At 34.6% G+C, this 14,729-nt stretch overlaps 2 protein-coding genes across 2 annotated transcripts; both read left to right on the plus strand.

The window, feature by feature from the left end:
- The first annotated feature begins 1,731 nt into the window (after window positions 1–1,731).
- On the plus strand, window positions 1,732–2,789 carry LOC6636914 (pyruvate kinase). Its single transcript, XM_002060334.4, has one exon. The coding sequence runs from the start codon at window positions 1,846–1,848 to the stop codon at window positions 2,710–2,712; it is 867 nt and encodes a 288-aa protein (XP_002060370.3). The 5' UTR covers window positions 1,732–1,845; the 3' UTR covers window positions 2,713–2,789.
- Window positions 2,790–5,186: 2,397 nt separating this feature from the next.
- Window positions 5,187–7,015, plus strand: LOC116650229 (pyruvate kinase). The gene has a single exon (XM_032433484.2). The coding sequence runs from the start codon at window positions 5,274–5,276 to the stop codon at window positions 6,936–6,938; it is 1,665 nt and encodes a 554-aa protein (XP_032289375.1). The 5' UTR covers window positions 5,187–5,273; the 3' UTR covers window positions 6,939–7,015.
- The last annotated feature ends 7,714 nt before the right edge of the window (window positions 7,016–14,729 follow it).

Here is a 14,729-nt window from a genome sequence, read left to right on the forward strand (position 1 = left end):
TTACTTTACTCTTCATATATATTCAAAATCGTATTAAGATCGGACCACTATATCATATAGCTGCCATAGGAACGATCGGTCAAAAATTAATTTGTATGAAAAAACATTTCGTTTGTAAGATATCTTGCCCAAACTCGACAATTATTAGTTTTACTATACACCTCATATATATGCAAAATCCTATCAAGATCGGACCACTATATCGTATAGTTGACGCAGGAAGTTATTGTATGAAAAAAAATTTTGTTTTTCAAGATATCTTGACTTAACTCGACATTTATTAGTTTTACTATAATCCTCATATATAGGAAAAATCCTATTAAGATCGGACCACTTGATCATATAGCTGCCATAGGAACTATCGGTCGAACATTAGGTTGTATGAAAAAAATATTTTGTTTTTTAAGATATATTGACCAAACTCGACATTTGTTAATTTTATTCTGCTCTGCATAATTATGCAAAATCCTATTAAGATGGGTACACTATGTCATATAGCTGCCATAGGAACGATCGGTCGAAAATTTAGTTGTTGTATGAAAAAACATTTTGTTTTTAAGATACCTTTACCAAACTCGACATTTATTAGTTTTACTTACCTCTTCATATATATTCAAAATCGTATTAAGATCGGACCACTATATCATATAGCTGCCATAGGAACGATCGGTCAAAAATTAAGTTGTATAAAAAACATTTCGTTTGTAAGATATCTTGACCAAACTCGACATTTATTAGTTTAACTATGCTCATCATATATATGCAAAATCCTATTATGATCGGACAACTATACCATAAAACTGCCATAGCTACGAACGGTCAAAAATTAAGTTGTTGTAAGAAAAAACATTTTGTTTTTTAAGATATATTGAACAACCTTGACACTTGTTAGTTTTACTCTACTCCTCATATATATGCAAAATCTTATGAAGTTCGGATCACTATATCATATCGCTGACATAGGAACTATCGGTCGAAAATTTAGTTGTATGAAAAAACATTTGGTTTCTAAGATATCTTGACCAAACTCGGCATTTATTAGTTTAACTATACTCCTCACATATATGCAAAATCATATTAAGACCGGACCAGTATATCATATGGCTGCCATAGGAACGATCGGTCGAACATTAGGTTGTATGAAAAAAATATTTTGTTTTTCAAGATATATTGACCAAACTCGACATTTGTTAATTTTATTGTGCTCTTCATAATTATGCAAAATCTTATTAAGATAGGTACACTATGTCATATAGCTGCCATAGGAACGATCGGTCGAAAATTAAGTTGTATGAAAAAACATTTTGATTTTAAGATATCTTGACCAAACTCGACATTTATAAGTTTTACTATGCTTCTCATATATATGCAAAATCCTATTAAGATCGGACAACTAGATCATATAGCTGCCATAGGAACGATCGGTCGAAAATTAAGTTGTATAAAAAAACATTTTGTTTGTAAGATATCTTGCCCAAACTCGACATTTATTAGTTTTACTATACTCCTCATATATATGCAAAATCCTATTAAGATCGGACCACTATATCGTATAGTTAACGCAGGAAGTTGTTGTATGAAAAAACATTTTGTTTTTCAAGATATCTTGACTAAACTCGGCATTTATTAGTTTTACTATAATCCTCATATATAGGAAAAATCCTATTAAGATCGGACCACTTTATCATATAGCTGCGGTTTGTTTGTTTTCGCTTGTTTTCGCTTGTTTTCGCTTCGGGAGTGCGGAGTGCAAGAAATATTAGAGAGCTACGTTCTGTGCTTGGTGATAAGGGCAAGCATATTAAGATCATAGCTAAGGTGGACAGCAAGATTGCACTGAGCCTAATGCCAGAAATAATGAACGCATCGGATGGATTACTTCTGAGCCGTGCCGACTTGGGAACACAAATTCTAATTGAAAAACTTTTCATAACTCAAAAGTCGGTATTGGGACAATGTCATAAGGTAGGCAAGCCAGTAATAATTGCATCGAATGTTCTGGAGTCGATGCGTTTTAATCCCTTTCCGACACGTGCAGAATGTTTTGATCTTGCAAATGCAGTCATTGACGGAGTTGATTGCATTATGTTGTCATCTGAGGTGGCGATTGGCTTATATCCAATTGAAACTGTAAGTATTTGTTATATCCTGTGTCGTGAAGCAGAAAAGATGGTATGGTACCGCGATCTTTTTGAGGATTTGGTTCATGAAACGCAGGGGGAGCTAGATGCTTCTCATTCAATAGCTATAACTACTGTTGAAAGAGCAAGGCGCACCAAAGCTACACTAATCATTGCGCTTACTACATCAGGACGGTCTGCGGCCCTACTTAGCAAGTTTAGACCTCGATGTCTAATTCTAGCAGTCACTAGATGTGAGAGGGCAGCTCGCTGGGTTAATTTGCATCGTGGTGTTTTACCTTTACTTTATTCGGCAGACTGCGCTGAAAATTATGCAAATGATGTTGATGCACGAGTAGGTTTTGCATTAACAAGCGCAAAGAAAAGTGACTTAATTAGTGATGGTGATCCGATAGTTATCGTCAGTGCATGGAAAGACGGCGGTGGCTTTACTAACAATGTCCGTGTTGTTTATTCATTTTTCGAGGCTGACCGTATGGACTGTTTATTTCGTGCTGATCAAAATAGCTCTCGCAAGAATACTACATTGCAATCGAAACAAGGAAAATCAGATCCCCGAACAATACTGTAGGATTTTTCTCTATGAAATATATGTTTTAATGATGACCTAACCTGTTGAAAAATACATATAAAATGATTAAACCAAAACTTACCAAATTATTCTTTTCTAAGGGTACCTTTTGGTTACTATTTCAATATAACATCAAAGCTTCTTAAAACAATTGGGATAATTATATTATAAAAAGGTGCGATTTCGCACGAACGAATAAATGCAATATAGAATTTAAAATTAAGAGTCTTAAAGAGATCGGTTGTAGTCAATCAAAGTTAATGTCAACGGATTTCCGTCAGTCGATTCAAATAACTCATAACATAGATAATGAACAGATGACTATGTTTTAAAATTAAAAATTAGATATTCATGAGGTGACGGGTTTCGCTGGTATAAATTGGGAAATGGCGGCTTGACATTTTTCACAAAGTATACATATTCTAGAATAGCATCGACCAATATAGTGGTCCGATTCAGCTGGTTTTCACCTATGGGATGCGTGCAACAGGACGAGGGACTTCTGCAATTAAGATAGCTCTAAGACAGAGAGTTGTTCGCATAGAAACAGACAGGTGGAAATGGCTGCCATAGGCTTGACCAAACTCGACACTTTTTAGTTTTACTATGCTTCTCATATATATGCAAAATCCTATTAAGATCGGACAACTATATCATATAGCTGCCATAGGAACGATCGGTCGAAAATTAAGTTGTATGAAAAAACATTTTGTTTGTAAGATATCTTGCCCAAACTCGACATTTATTAGGTTTACTATACTCCTCATATATATGCAAAATCCTATTAAGATCGGACCACTATATCGTATAGTTGACGCAGGAAAAAACATTTTGTTTTTCAAGATATCTTGACTAAACTCGGCATTTATTAGTTTTACTATAATCCTCATATATAGGAAAAATCCTATTAAGATCGGACCACTTTATCATATAGCTGCCATAGGAACGATCGGTCGAAAATTAAGTTGTTGTATGAAAAAACATTTTGTTTTTAAGATATCTTGACCAAACTCGGCATTTATTAGTTTTACTATGCGTCTCATATAGATGCATAATCCCATTAAGATCGGACCACTAGATCATATAGCTGCCAAAGGAAAAATTGGTTGAAAATTAAGTTTTTGTATGAAAAAAACATTTTGTTTTTCAAGATATCTTGACCAAACTCGGCATTTATTAGTTTTACAATGCTCCTTATATATGTGCGAAATCCTATTAAGATGGGACCACTATATCACTATATCATATAGCGGGAAAAACTAGGTTTTTGATTAAAAACCTTTTTTGTTTATCAAGATATCTTGCCCAAACTCGGCATTAACTATTTTCCCTGTGCTTTTTAGGTACGGGCAAAGCACAATAAGCATTATGAAAAGGTTGGGTCTGCAAGGGTATTAGATCTTCGGCGTGCCGAAGATAGCCTTTCTTTCTGGTTTAATGTTAAGTGTAACCATACTAATAGGACCTGTAGGCTGATGAATCTATTTAAGATCGTAACGTATTATTTCTGACCATTGACCTCCACTCCACTTATTTGTGATCCGCTCATCGACAGGAATAATTCAGATATTGCCTTATCGTTGTACTATTATGCTCCTCATTAAAATCATAATTTCCGTTACTAAGTTTTTCAACATCATATAATAATTTTCACTTTTATTCAAGCTTACATGGCTTGTTTATTTAATCTTTCCGTGCAGCTAATTGCTTTTTTATTATCACCATCAATGTCTTGTTGAACACTCTTGACTGTTCATGATTCAATTTCTTTGCCGAAAGAATGTTACCTTGGAATATTGCGTGTGTTCATATACTGTGTTCGGAATAAAAATGTCAGCGATCACGAACGCGACAATAAAGGACAGCTTATATTAGATGTAGATGAGAGACTAATTCATTCGTTTTGCATATACTTACTGACCTACATTTTTTCAAGCATACCCCAACAAATCCATTATGATCCACATATTTAAGCAAAATCTTTTATATATGCAAAATCTTATTAACATCGGGTCGCTATTTCACATATGTACCTCCCATTAGCATAATTGGTTGAAAATTAGTTCCTACGATGCGTTATATATCTTATTTATTTTCACCTATCTGCGAATGGTAAATGTCTAATATATCCTAACCTTTTCATTTTATCTAAAGATAATTCGACCAAACTTTGCACTTATAAGTAATACTGTGATTTCCCACATATACAAAATTTTGTCAACATTGGACCACCATTCATATCATACAGTTTCCATAGAAAATATAGATAGATTTTTTAAGTTATTATTATCAAACTCCAAGCATCATAAAATTGCAAAAGGAAATGTTTAGAAGCATTTTAAATAGAGTTCAAGATTTTACTCTTGATTTAAATATTCCTCGGCTGGGAACTTATAATCTTAGTAATCTGAAAAGAATATACATTTTATTTCTAGAATATAGTTTTTGAAAACAATACGTTCATCGAAATATATTTCATTAAAAAAATACAAATTTAAAGCTACAAAAATATTATAGTGAAAACTAAATTTTAGTATAATTTTCATTTCTTCTTTTTCAGTATGTCATTGTCAGCCAAAGACAATATAAAGAAGGGTTCCACACAGTTAAGCCATATATGTGATCTGAATATCAAGAAACAGTCTTCACACCGTCGTCTTGTATCTGTTATTGCGACTATCTCAAGGGCTTCACGTAACTCTGAAACTATTTACAACATGCTATTAAAAGGCGTAAATATTTTTCGATTGAACTTTTCCCATGAGTCTCATGAATCTCATACTCAAACTATTGAGCTAGTTAATAAAGGCCTGCAACGTATAAAGAACGAGTTAGGTCAAACCGTTTCTGTAGCCTTTGCTGTAGACACCCGTGGACCGCAGATTCGCACTGGTTTATTGGATGGTGGAACTGAAATTTTATTACGTAATGGGGAAAATATACGTTTATCCATTAATCGAGATCTTTACGACAAAGGAAGTAAGGAAGCCATCTACGTGGACTACCCAAACATAATTAATGTTGCAAAGCCAGAAGATCGGGTTTTTGTAGATGATGGAAAAATATTTCTTACCATTCTCGAGGTTGGAGTGGATGGGCTCGTCTGCGAGGTAGTTCAAGGTGGTGTTCTAGGCAACAATTGCAATGTTATACTACCTGAAGTGGAGATCGACCTGCCCGCTGTTTCTGAGAAGGACATGGACGACTTGCAGTTTAGTGTGAGGGCAAATATAGACATTGTTTTCGCTTCGGGAGTGCGGAGTGCAAGAAATATTAGAGAGCTACGTTCTGTGCTTGGTGATAAGGGCAAGCATATTAAGATCATAGCTAAGGTGGACAGCAAGATTGCACTGAGTCGAGTACCAGAAATAATGAGCGCATCGGATGGATTACTTCTGAGCCGTGCCGACTTGGGAACACAAATTCCAATTGAAAAACTTTTCATAACTCAAAAGTCGGTATTGGGACAATGTAATAAGGCAGGCAAGCCAGTAATAATTGCATCGAATGTTCTGGAGTCGATGCGTTTTAATCCCTTTCCGACACGTGCAGAATGTTTTGATCTTGCAAATGCAGTGATTGACGGAGTTGATTGCATTATGTTGTCATCTGAGGTGGCGATTGGCTTATATCCAATTGAAACTGTAGGTATTTGTGATATCCTGTGTCGTGAAGCAGAAAAGGTGGTATGGTACCGCGATCTTTTTGAGGACTTGGTTCATGAAACGCAGGGGGAGCTAGATGCTTCTCATTCAATAGCTATAACTGCTGTTGAAACAGCAAGGCGCACCAAAGCTACACTAATCATTGCGCTTACTACATCAGGACGATCTGCGGCCCTACTTAGCAAGTTTAGACCTCGATGTCCAATTCTAGCAGTCACTAGATGTGAGAGGGCAGCTCGCTGGGTTAATTTGCATCGTGGTGTTTTACCTTTACTTTATTCGGCAGACTGCGCTGAAAATTATGCAAATGATGTTGATGCACGAGTACGTTTTGCATTAACAAGCGCAAAGAAAAGTGACTTAATTAGTGATGGTGATCCGATAGTTATCGTCAGTGCATGGAAAGACGGCGGTGGCTTTACTAACAATGTCCGTGTTGTTTATTCATTTTTCGAGGCTGACCGTATGGACTGTTTATTTCGTGCTGATCAAAATAGCTCTCGCAAGAATACTACATTGCAATCGAAACAAGGAAAATCAGATCCCCGAACAATACTGTAGGATTTTTCTCTATGAAATATATGTTTTAATGATGACCTAACCTGTTGAAAAATACATATAAAATGATTAAACCAAAACTTACCAAATTATTCTTTTCTAAGGGTACCTTTTGGTTACTATTTCAATATAACATCAAAGCTTCTTAAAACAATTGGGATAATTATATTATAAAAAGGTGCGAGAATTTAAAATTAAGAGTCTTAAAGAGAACGGTTGAAGTCAATCAAAGTTAATGTCAACGGATTTCCGTCAGTCTTTCGCTGGTATAAATTGGGAAATGGCGGCTTGAGATTTTTCATAAAGTATATATATTCTAGATTAGCATCGACCAATATAGTCGTCCGATCCAGCTGGTTTTCACCTATGAGATGCGTGCAACAGGACGAGGGACTTCTGCAATTAAGATAGCTTAAAGACAGAGAGTAGTTCGCATAGAAACAGACAGGTGGACATGGCTATATCGAGTTATGCTTTAAGTGGGCTTTATTAGCAGCCCTAAAAAACTTGTAATATAATGCTGATAGGTGTGCCTAATGTAAAATCGAGGATATAAAGAGTCTAATTATTGTAATTGATGAGATGTTCTCACTAAAATTTCCATTAAAGCTTAAAAACATTAAATTGTTTGAGCAACAAAATACTAACTTAATTATAAAAGTCTATGGCTATGATGAAGAAATTATTAAAATTATTAGACCACTCTATACTACTGGAAAAGCAAGATTTATCCCATTATACCTGGATTAAGAATCTATCAAGGTAAGTAAAGAATACAAAAAAAAATATACATTTCTCTTTTAATATCAATCTTGTTTTCTCCTCCAGGCCTACACACAATCAGTTGAGTTCGCATACGAGGAAATTACATTTCTGTTATATGCTTAAACTATTCGAATAACGACAGGATGCATGGCGAGCAGTGTGCACAAGTTGTGGCGAAGTTTCCAACAGCGGATAAGGCGAGTGTACTATTTAAGAATTATGCAAATAGTTTAGATATACCTTTTATAATTTATGCAGATTTCGAGTGCGTTTTAAAACCAATCAACAGGAATGTGAACGAGAATATTATAATCATTAAGACACATTCCTGTTGCATACGCATATTTCATAACATCTGCATATGATTCGAGCTTGGATAGATTCGTTTTATATGGTGGAGAAAATGTAGGATTACATTTTGTAACATCTCTCATTGCTGATGCAAGAGAGATTCATAGCAAATATTTATCTACTGTTAAGCCAATCGACATGAACTTAGAAGATGAGTATACAGTTAAAAGAGCTATAAATTGCCACATTTGTACTAAGATTTTAAACTTAGATAGAGTACTGGATCTGTGCCACTTAACAGGTAAATTTAGAGGGGCAGCTCATAATGCTTGCAACATGATTTACAACATTTTCACACTATGATGCTCGTTTGTTTGTGAGAAAGTTGTCAAAAGTTGAAGGTGAAATTAAAGTTCTACCTCTCAATAAAGAGATTTATATTTCCCTTTCAATACACATAGCAATACACAGAGCATAATACGTTTTTAAACCCTTGCAGAGGGTATTATAATTTTGTCGTGAAATGTGAAACGCATAGAAGGAGACATCTCCGACCCCATAAAGTATATAAATTTTTGATCAGCATCAACAGCCGAGTCGATAGAGCCATGTCCGTCTGTCTGATTCTATGCGAACTAGTCTCTCAGTTTTAAATCTACCTTAATGAAATTTTGCAAAAGTCCCTCTTTCTGTTGCACGCAGCACATATGTGAAAACCAGCCGGATCGGACCACTATATCATTAAGCTGCCAAAGGAACGATCGGTCGAAAATTAAGTTTTTGTATGAAAAAACATTTTGTTTTTCAAGATATCTTGACCAAATCCGGCATTTATTAGTTTTACTCTACTCCTCATATATATACAAAATCCTATTAAGATCGGACCACTATATCACACAGCTGCCATAGGAACGATCGGTGGAAAATGAAGTTTTTGTATGAAAAACATTTTGTTTTTCAAGATATCTTGACCAAACTCGTCATTTATTAGTTTTACTATGCTCCCCATATATATGCAAAATCCTGTTAAGATCGGACCACTATATCATATAGCTGCCATAGGAACGATCGGTCGAAAAATAATGTGTGTATGAAAAAACATTTTGTTTTTCAAGCTATCTTAACCAAACTCGGCACTTATTAGGTTTACTATGCTCCTCATATATATATGAAATCATATTTAGATCGGACCACTATATCATATAGCTGCCTTAGGAACGATCGGTCGAAAATTAAGTTTTTGTATGAAAAAACATATTATTTTTCAAGATATCTTGACCAAACTCGGCATTTGTTAGTTTTACTATGCTCCCCATATATATGCAAAATCCTATTAGGATCGGAGCACTATATCATATAGCTGCCATAGGAACGATCGGTCGAAAATTAAGTTGCTGTATGAAAAAACATTTTGTTTATCAAGACTCGACAATAACTATTTTCCCTGTGCTTCTTAGATACGGGCAAAGCACTATACGCATTTTGAAAAGGTTGGGTCTGCAAGGGTATTAGATCTTCGGCGTGCCGAAGATAGCATTTCTTTCTCGCTTAGACTCAATTCGATTTATGGCTGCAAGTTTAGAAAATTCAAAACTGTTAAACCGTTTTCCCGGACGAAACAAACTTTAATCTAGTAAATAGGAAGGGAGTTTTGAATTTGAATGCTTGCAGGAAACTGCTTTTCCACCAAGGGAACAATTTTTCAACAGTCTTGCAAATAGAGAATGTTTGGTTGATGAGCGTGTAAGTACACGCTCAGAAAGTGTGGAGAGTTTTTAATTGTGTGACCCTCAAAGATTATATGGAGCTGTATTTAAAGACAGATGTACTTTTGCTTGCTGATGTTCTCGAAAATTTTCGTTTTATTTGCAAGAATATTTATTCTTTGGACCCAGCCCATTATTACACACCGGGGGTTGGTACAATGTTGTCAGAGAGATTCAATTGCTAATCATAAGTATATGAATGATTATGATAGCACAAAATACTCTCACTATTTAATGTATTTGGAATCAAATAATCCAAATAATCAAATAATAATCTTGAGAGGGCGATGTCACAATATCTTCCATATGGTGATTTTCAGTGGTTAAGTGAGGATGAAATACGATAGTTTCATTTATTTTCAATTTCAGAAACGTATGAATATGGATATATTCTTGAAGTAGATTAAGAATACCCAACATCCCTTCATGATATGCATAACGACTTGACGTTTTGTCTAAGCAATCAAAAACCGACTGTAAAGTGTACAGACCGGAATATAAATATCCCATACATTAAAGAAATTTTCAACAATGTATTTATAATGGATTGCGAATAACTAAAATTTACCGTATATTGCGGCTTAGGCAGTCTCCTTGGCTAAGAAAATATATTGATATTAATACATATCATAGACCGCAGGCGAAAAATAATTTCAAAAAAGATTTTTTAAGCTATTAAATAATGGAAAACCATGAAAAACGTTTAAGAGCGTAAAAACATTAAATAGGTAACTGCATGGGAAACAACGTTTTGCAATCCAAATGATAAGATTTTATAACTATTGTAATAAGCACGTATATTTAGGTTTTATAGTATAGGATCTTTCGAAATTGATGTATGATTTTCATTATGATTATATGGTAGCAAAGTTTAAATCAGATCTAGCATTAAATTGTACGGATACAGACTCCTAAATATATACAATTTAAACTGAGAACTTTTATGCAGCTATTAAAGATGATTTCGAATTGAAATTTGACACATCTGAATATTTTGATGATCCTGCTCATAAATATGCCCTAAAGAGAGTTATTAAAACAGACTTGGGCATGGTGAAAGATGAGAATAATGGTAGAATAATGAAAGAATTAATAGGACTTCGACCCAAAACGGACTTCGGTTTTATAGCAGTTAAACAGCCTGTTAAGAATAGCTGGCATACAGGTTGACTGGCCTGTTAGCAGTTAAAGATGAATATAAAAGACATATAATAGAGTATGTTAAATTATATATGCATCATTTTCATTTTAGGCAATAGAGAGAGTGGGAGATTGTATTTACCAAATATAATAAAACAGAAATAATAATATATATATATATATATATATATATATATATAGTGACATATCCATAGTCGCACCCACCCTTTAACATAACTTAGCACATAAGCATAACACAAGTATAAACATATCTAATATTGTAAACAAAGAGCCTGGTGATAACATCGACATTGGTCAAGGTCAAACTGTCCCCCTTTGGTAGACATAAACAATTCAACCTAAATATCACGCCACTGTCAATGTTCTCATCAGAGCACTATCCCACGCATAATTGCTGACGCAGCTCAAACTTCACTCAATTTGACTCAAACTCTCTCAAAGCGAAGTTTGCTAAACGACCGCAACAGTTAGATAAATCAGTTCACATTCCGGAAGCAAATCTGAATGTACTTAACTAAAGTAGCCGTTAAGTGAAAATAATAAATTGAATTATATTTATTTTTAGTAACTTAACGTGTAAAACTTAATTGGCGCAGCCGGTAGGATACGTCAGGAAAAAGTAAAGATCGCTAAAGGATAATTAATTCCCAGATCTAACGCACAATCGCAACCGAAAGTGTTGTCGGAGTGTAATAAACATTTTCTCAAATACGTATCCGCACAAGAACCTTCGGGTAACTAGTAGCCTAATAACATTGACCCTTTGGGCAATAAAGCTACTACAGTAAATAACGACTGGCTTTGCATATCGTTTGATCCCTGCAATACGTTATTACTGGGTCTTTTCAAGACACACACACAAAAAAAAAAAAAATATTTAAACAATAATCCATCACAAACTATAATCTAAAATAAAAGTGCAAAATCAAAGAACAATAAATTTCAAACCTACAAACTCAAAACTATTTAAAAACAAAGAAAATCATCTAACGAAAAAGAAGTGTATTACGCTAAGATGACCATGGAATTATCAGAACAACACCTCAACCAGGCCCTTAGACAGGTGCCAAGCTTTGACGGATCAACGGATCATCTAAACGCCTTCATTAAAAGGATCGATTACATCCTACACCTTTATCCAACCCGAGATGTTAGACAACACAGCATCTTATACGGAGCCATCGAATTGCAAGTCACAGGAGATGCTCAGAGAATTTCACAAAGGACAGCAGCCAACACTTGGCAGGAGCTGAGAAACGCATTGATTGAAGAATACAAAGTGCAGACACCATTTGAAGAACTCCTTCGACGCTTATACAATAAGATAAATATACAATAAAATAAATCTTTTGTTATATTAAATAAGTTAGCATTAGAAAATATACGACACTATACAAATGCTATGAAAAACACAATCAAAGATGTTATTACAAAATAAAACCCAGATAGGCTTTTCATGATGTTAGCAAGATACGACATTACGTCGACACAAAAACTAAAGCAAGTAGCTCAAAGAGAGGGATTATATGAAAATAGCGTTACTGAATAATCTAAAAATAATAATGTTCAGGGATATCAAAATAACAATCGTAGGAACATGGGCAATTATCAGCAAAATGCTGACCCAACCACCATTTCAAGTGGTTATTCCAACACGAATCAGAGTTATCACGCACAAAATAAACAGCACAATAAGTCCGAAGACAATCAGAAAGCTCACCACGAGTTCTAACAGAAATTAAGTCAAGGTAGATACCAAAATCCTTTAAACTATCAAAATCAGTCCCATTCACGCTTGAATGCGCCAAACCCTCCGACAAAAACGTCAAAGAGATAGTAACAGTGGGCAGATGAAAATGGATACATCCGAAAATTTTAATCAGCAAGCCTCGGAACAAACAGAAGAAATCCATTCATAAAATTGATTATGAATGACGAAGTTCTAAAATGTGTCATTGACACAGGTTCAACCATAAATCTAATGAAAAAAAAACGGCTTAAATTTCAGGTTCAGGTTCACACCATAAATGGTGTTATTGAATTAAAACAAAGTGTACGATTAGGAGCAAGCAACATTTGTCCGACCAAATAAAAATTCTATATTCACGACCTCTCAGAGCATTATGATGTTCTGATTGGGAGATAATACCTTGAAGCATGTCAAGCAAAAGTAGACTATGCACAAGGATCCGTAACCTTAGGAGAATATAACTTTTGTTTTAGATATGATGACGAAGAGGTCAAAGAGGACATGACCGTACAAGAGTGCCTTGATCCACCCTCAACAGAGGACAGACCATTTAACTTCGCTATTAATAATGAATTAATAGAAAACAATGAGTTTAGGCTAGAGCACCTAAACTCAGAAGAAAAAGAAATAATTAAAAAAGTTTTACATGAATTTCGTGATGTCCAGGTGACAATTTGACTTTCACTAGTACAATTATACACAAAATTCTAACAAAACATGAGGACCCAATTTACAAGCGTCTATACAAATATCCTCAAATATACGATGAGGAAGTAAATAAACAAATAAGCGATATGATAAAACAAAATATCATACGTAAATCCAAATCCCCTTACTGCTCACCAGTAATAATCGTTCCAAAGAAAAACGATGCATCTGGAAAGCAAAAGTTCCGGTTAGTCATAGATTACCGCAATCTCAATGAATTAACTATTAATGATAAATACCCTATCCCGATCATGGATGAAATATTAGACAAGCTTGGAAAATGTGAATATTGCACAACCATTGATCTAGCCAAAGGCTTCCACCAAATCCAAATGGATCCTGGTTCAATACCCAAGACCGCATTTTCGACTAAACATGGCCATTACGAGTACACTCGCATGCCATTTGGTCTTAAGAATGCACCTGCAACGTTCCAACGTTGTATGAACAATCTCTTAGAAGATTTAATTTTTAAGGATTGTCTGGTCTACTTAGACGACATTATTATTTTTTCCACTTCATTGGAGGAACACATTTTGTCGCTACAAAAGGTAATTAAGAAGCTTAGAGAAGCTAACTTAAAACTACAGTTGGATAAATGCGAGCTTATGAGAAAAGAAACTGAATTTCTCGGTCACATCATCACAACTGAGGGTATAAAACCAAATCCCAACAAGATACAAGCAATTGTCAAATTCCCAATTCCAAAAACCCCAAAAGAAATTAAATCATTTCTAGGATTATGTGGTTTCTATGGGAAATTTATACCAAATTTCGCTAATATAGTAAAACCATTAACACTTAAATTAAAAAAGGGAGCAAAAATCAATATAAATGACAGAGACTACGAACTATCGTTTCAAAAGTAAAAGTACTCATAACATCCGACCTAATTTTAATATACCCTAACTTCGAAAAACCATTTTCATTAACTACAGACGCGAGTAATATGGCAATAGGGGCCGTCCTTTCGCAATAGCATAAGCCTATATGCTATGCAAGTAGAACTCTCAACGAGCATGAGTTAAATTATTCAACGATTAAAAAAGAATTATTAGCTATCGTTTGGGCCACTAAATACTTTAGGTCCTATCTGTTTGGTCGACAATTTCAAATTAAATACGTCCCAGGAAAAGAAAATTATGTGGTAGATGCTCTGTCCAGAATTCAATTAAACGAAAACTTCTTAGGCGAAGATACAATTAGCACAAGAGCAACAATACATAGTGCTCAAGAAGACAACAGTAACCATTTACAAATCACAGAAAGATCTCTTAGAATTCGAATTCGAAAAAGGAACCGAGAACGAAACAAAAGTTACGAATTACTTTCACAAAACAAACATAAAAATGA

This window comes from Drosophila virilis, unplaced genomic scaffold, assembly GCF_030788295.1.
Source record: "Drosophila virilis strain 15010-1051.87 unplaced genomic scaffold, Dvir_AGI_RSII-ME tig00002356, whole genome shotgun sequence".
NCBI classification, from domain to species: domain Eukaryota; kingdom Metazoa; phylum Arthropoda; class Insecta; order Diptera; family Drosophilidae; genus Drosophila; species Drosophila virilis.

Coding starts and splice junctions, on each gene's coding strand:
- LOC116650229 (XM_032433484.2), top strand. CDS start 5,274: ATGTCATTGTCAGCCAAAGACAATATAAAGAAGGGTTCCACACAGTTA.
- LOC6636914 (XM_002060334.4), top strand. CDS start 1,846: ATGCCAGAAATAATGAACGCATCGGATGGATTACTTCTGAGCCGTGCC.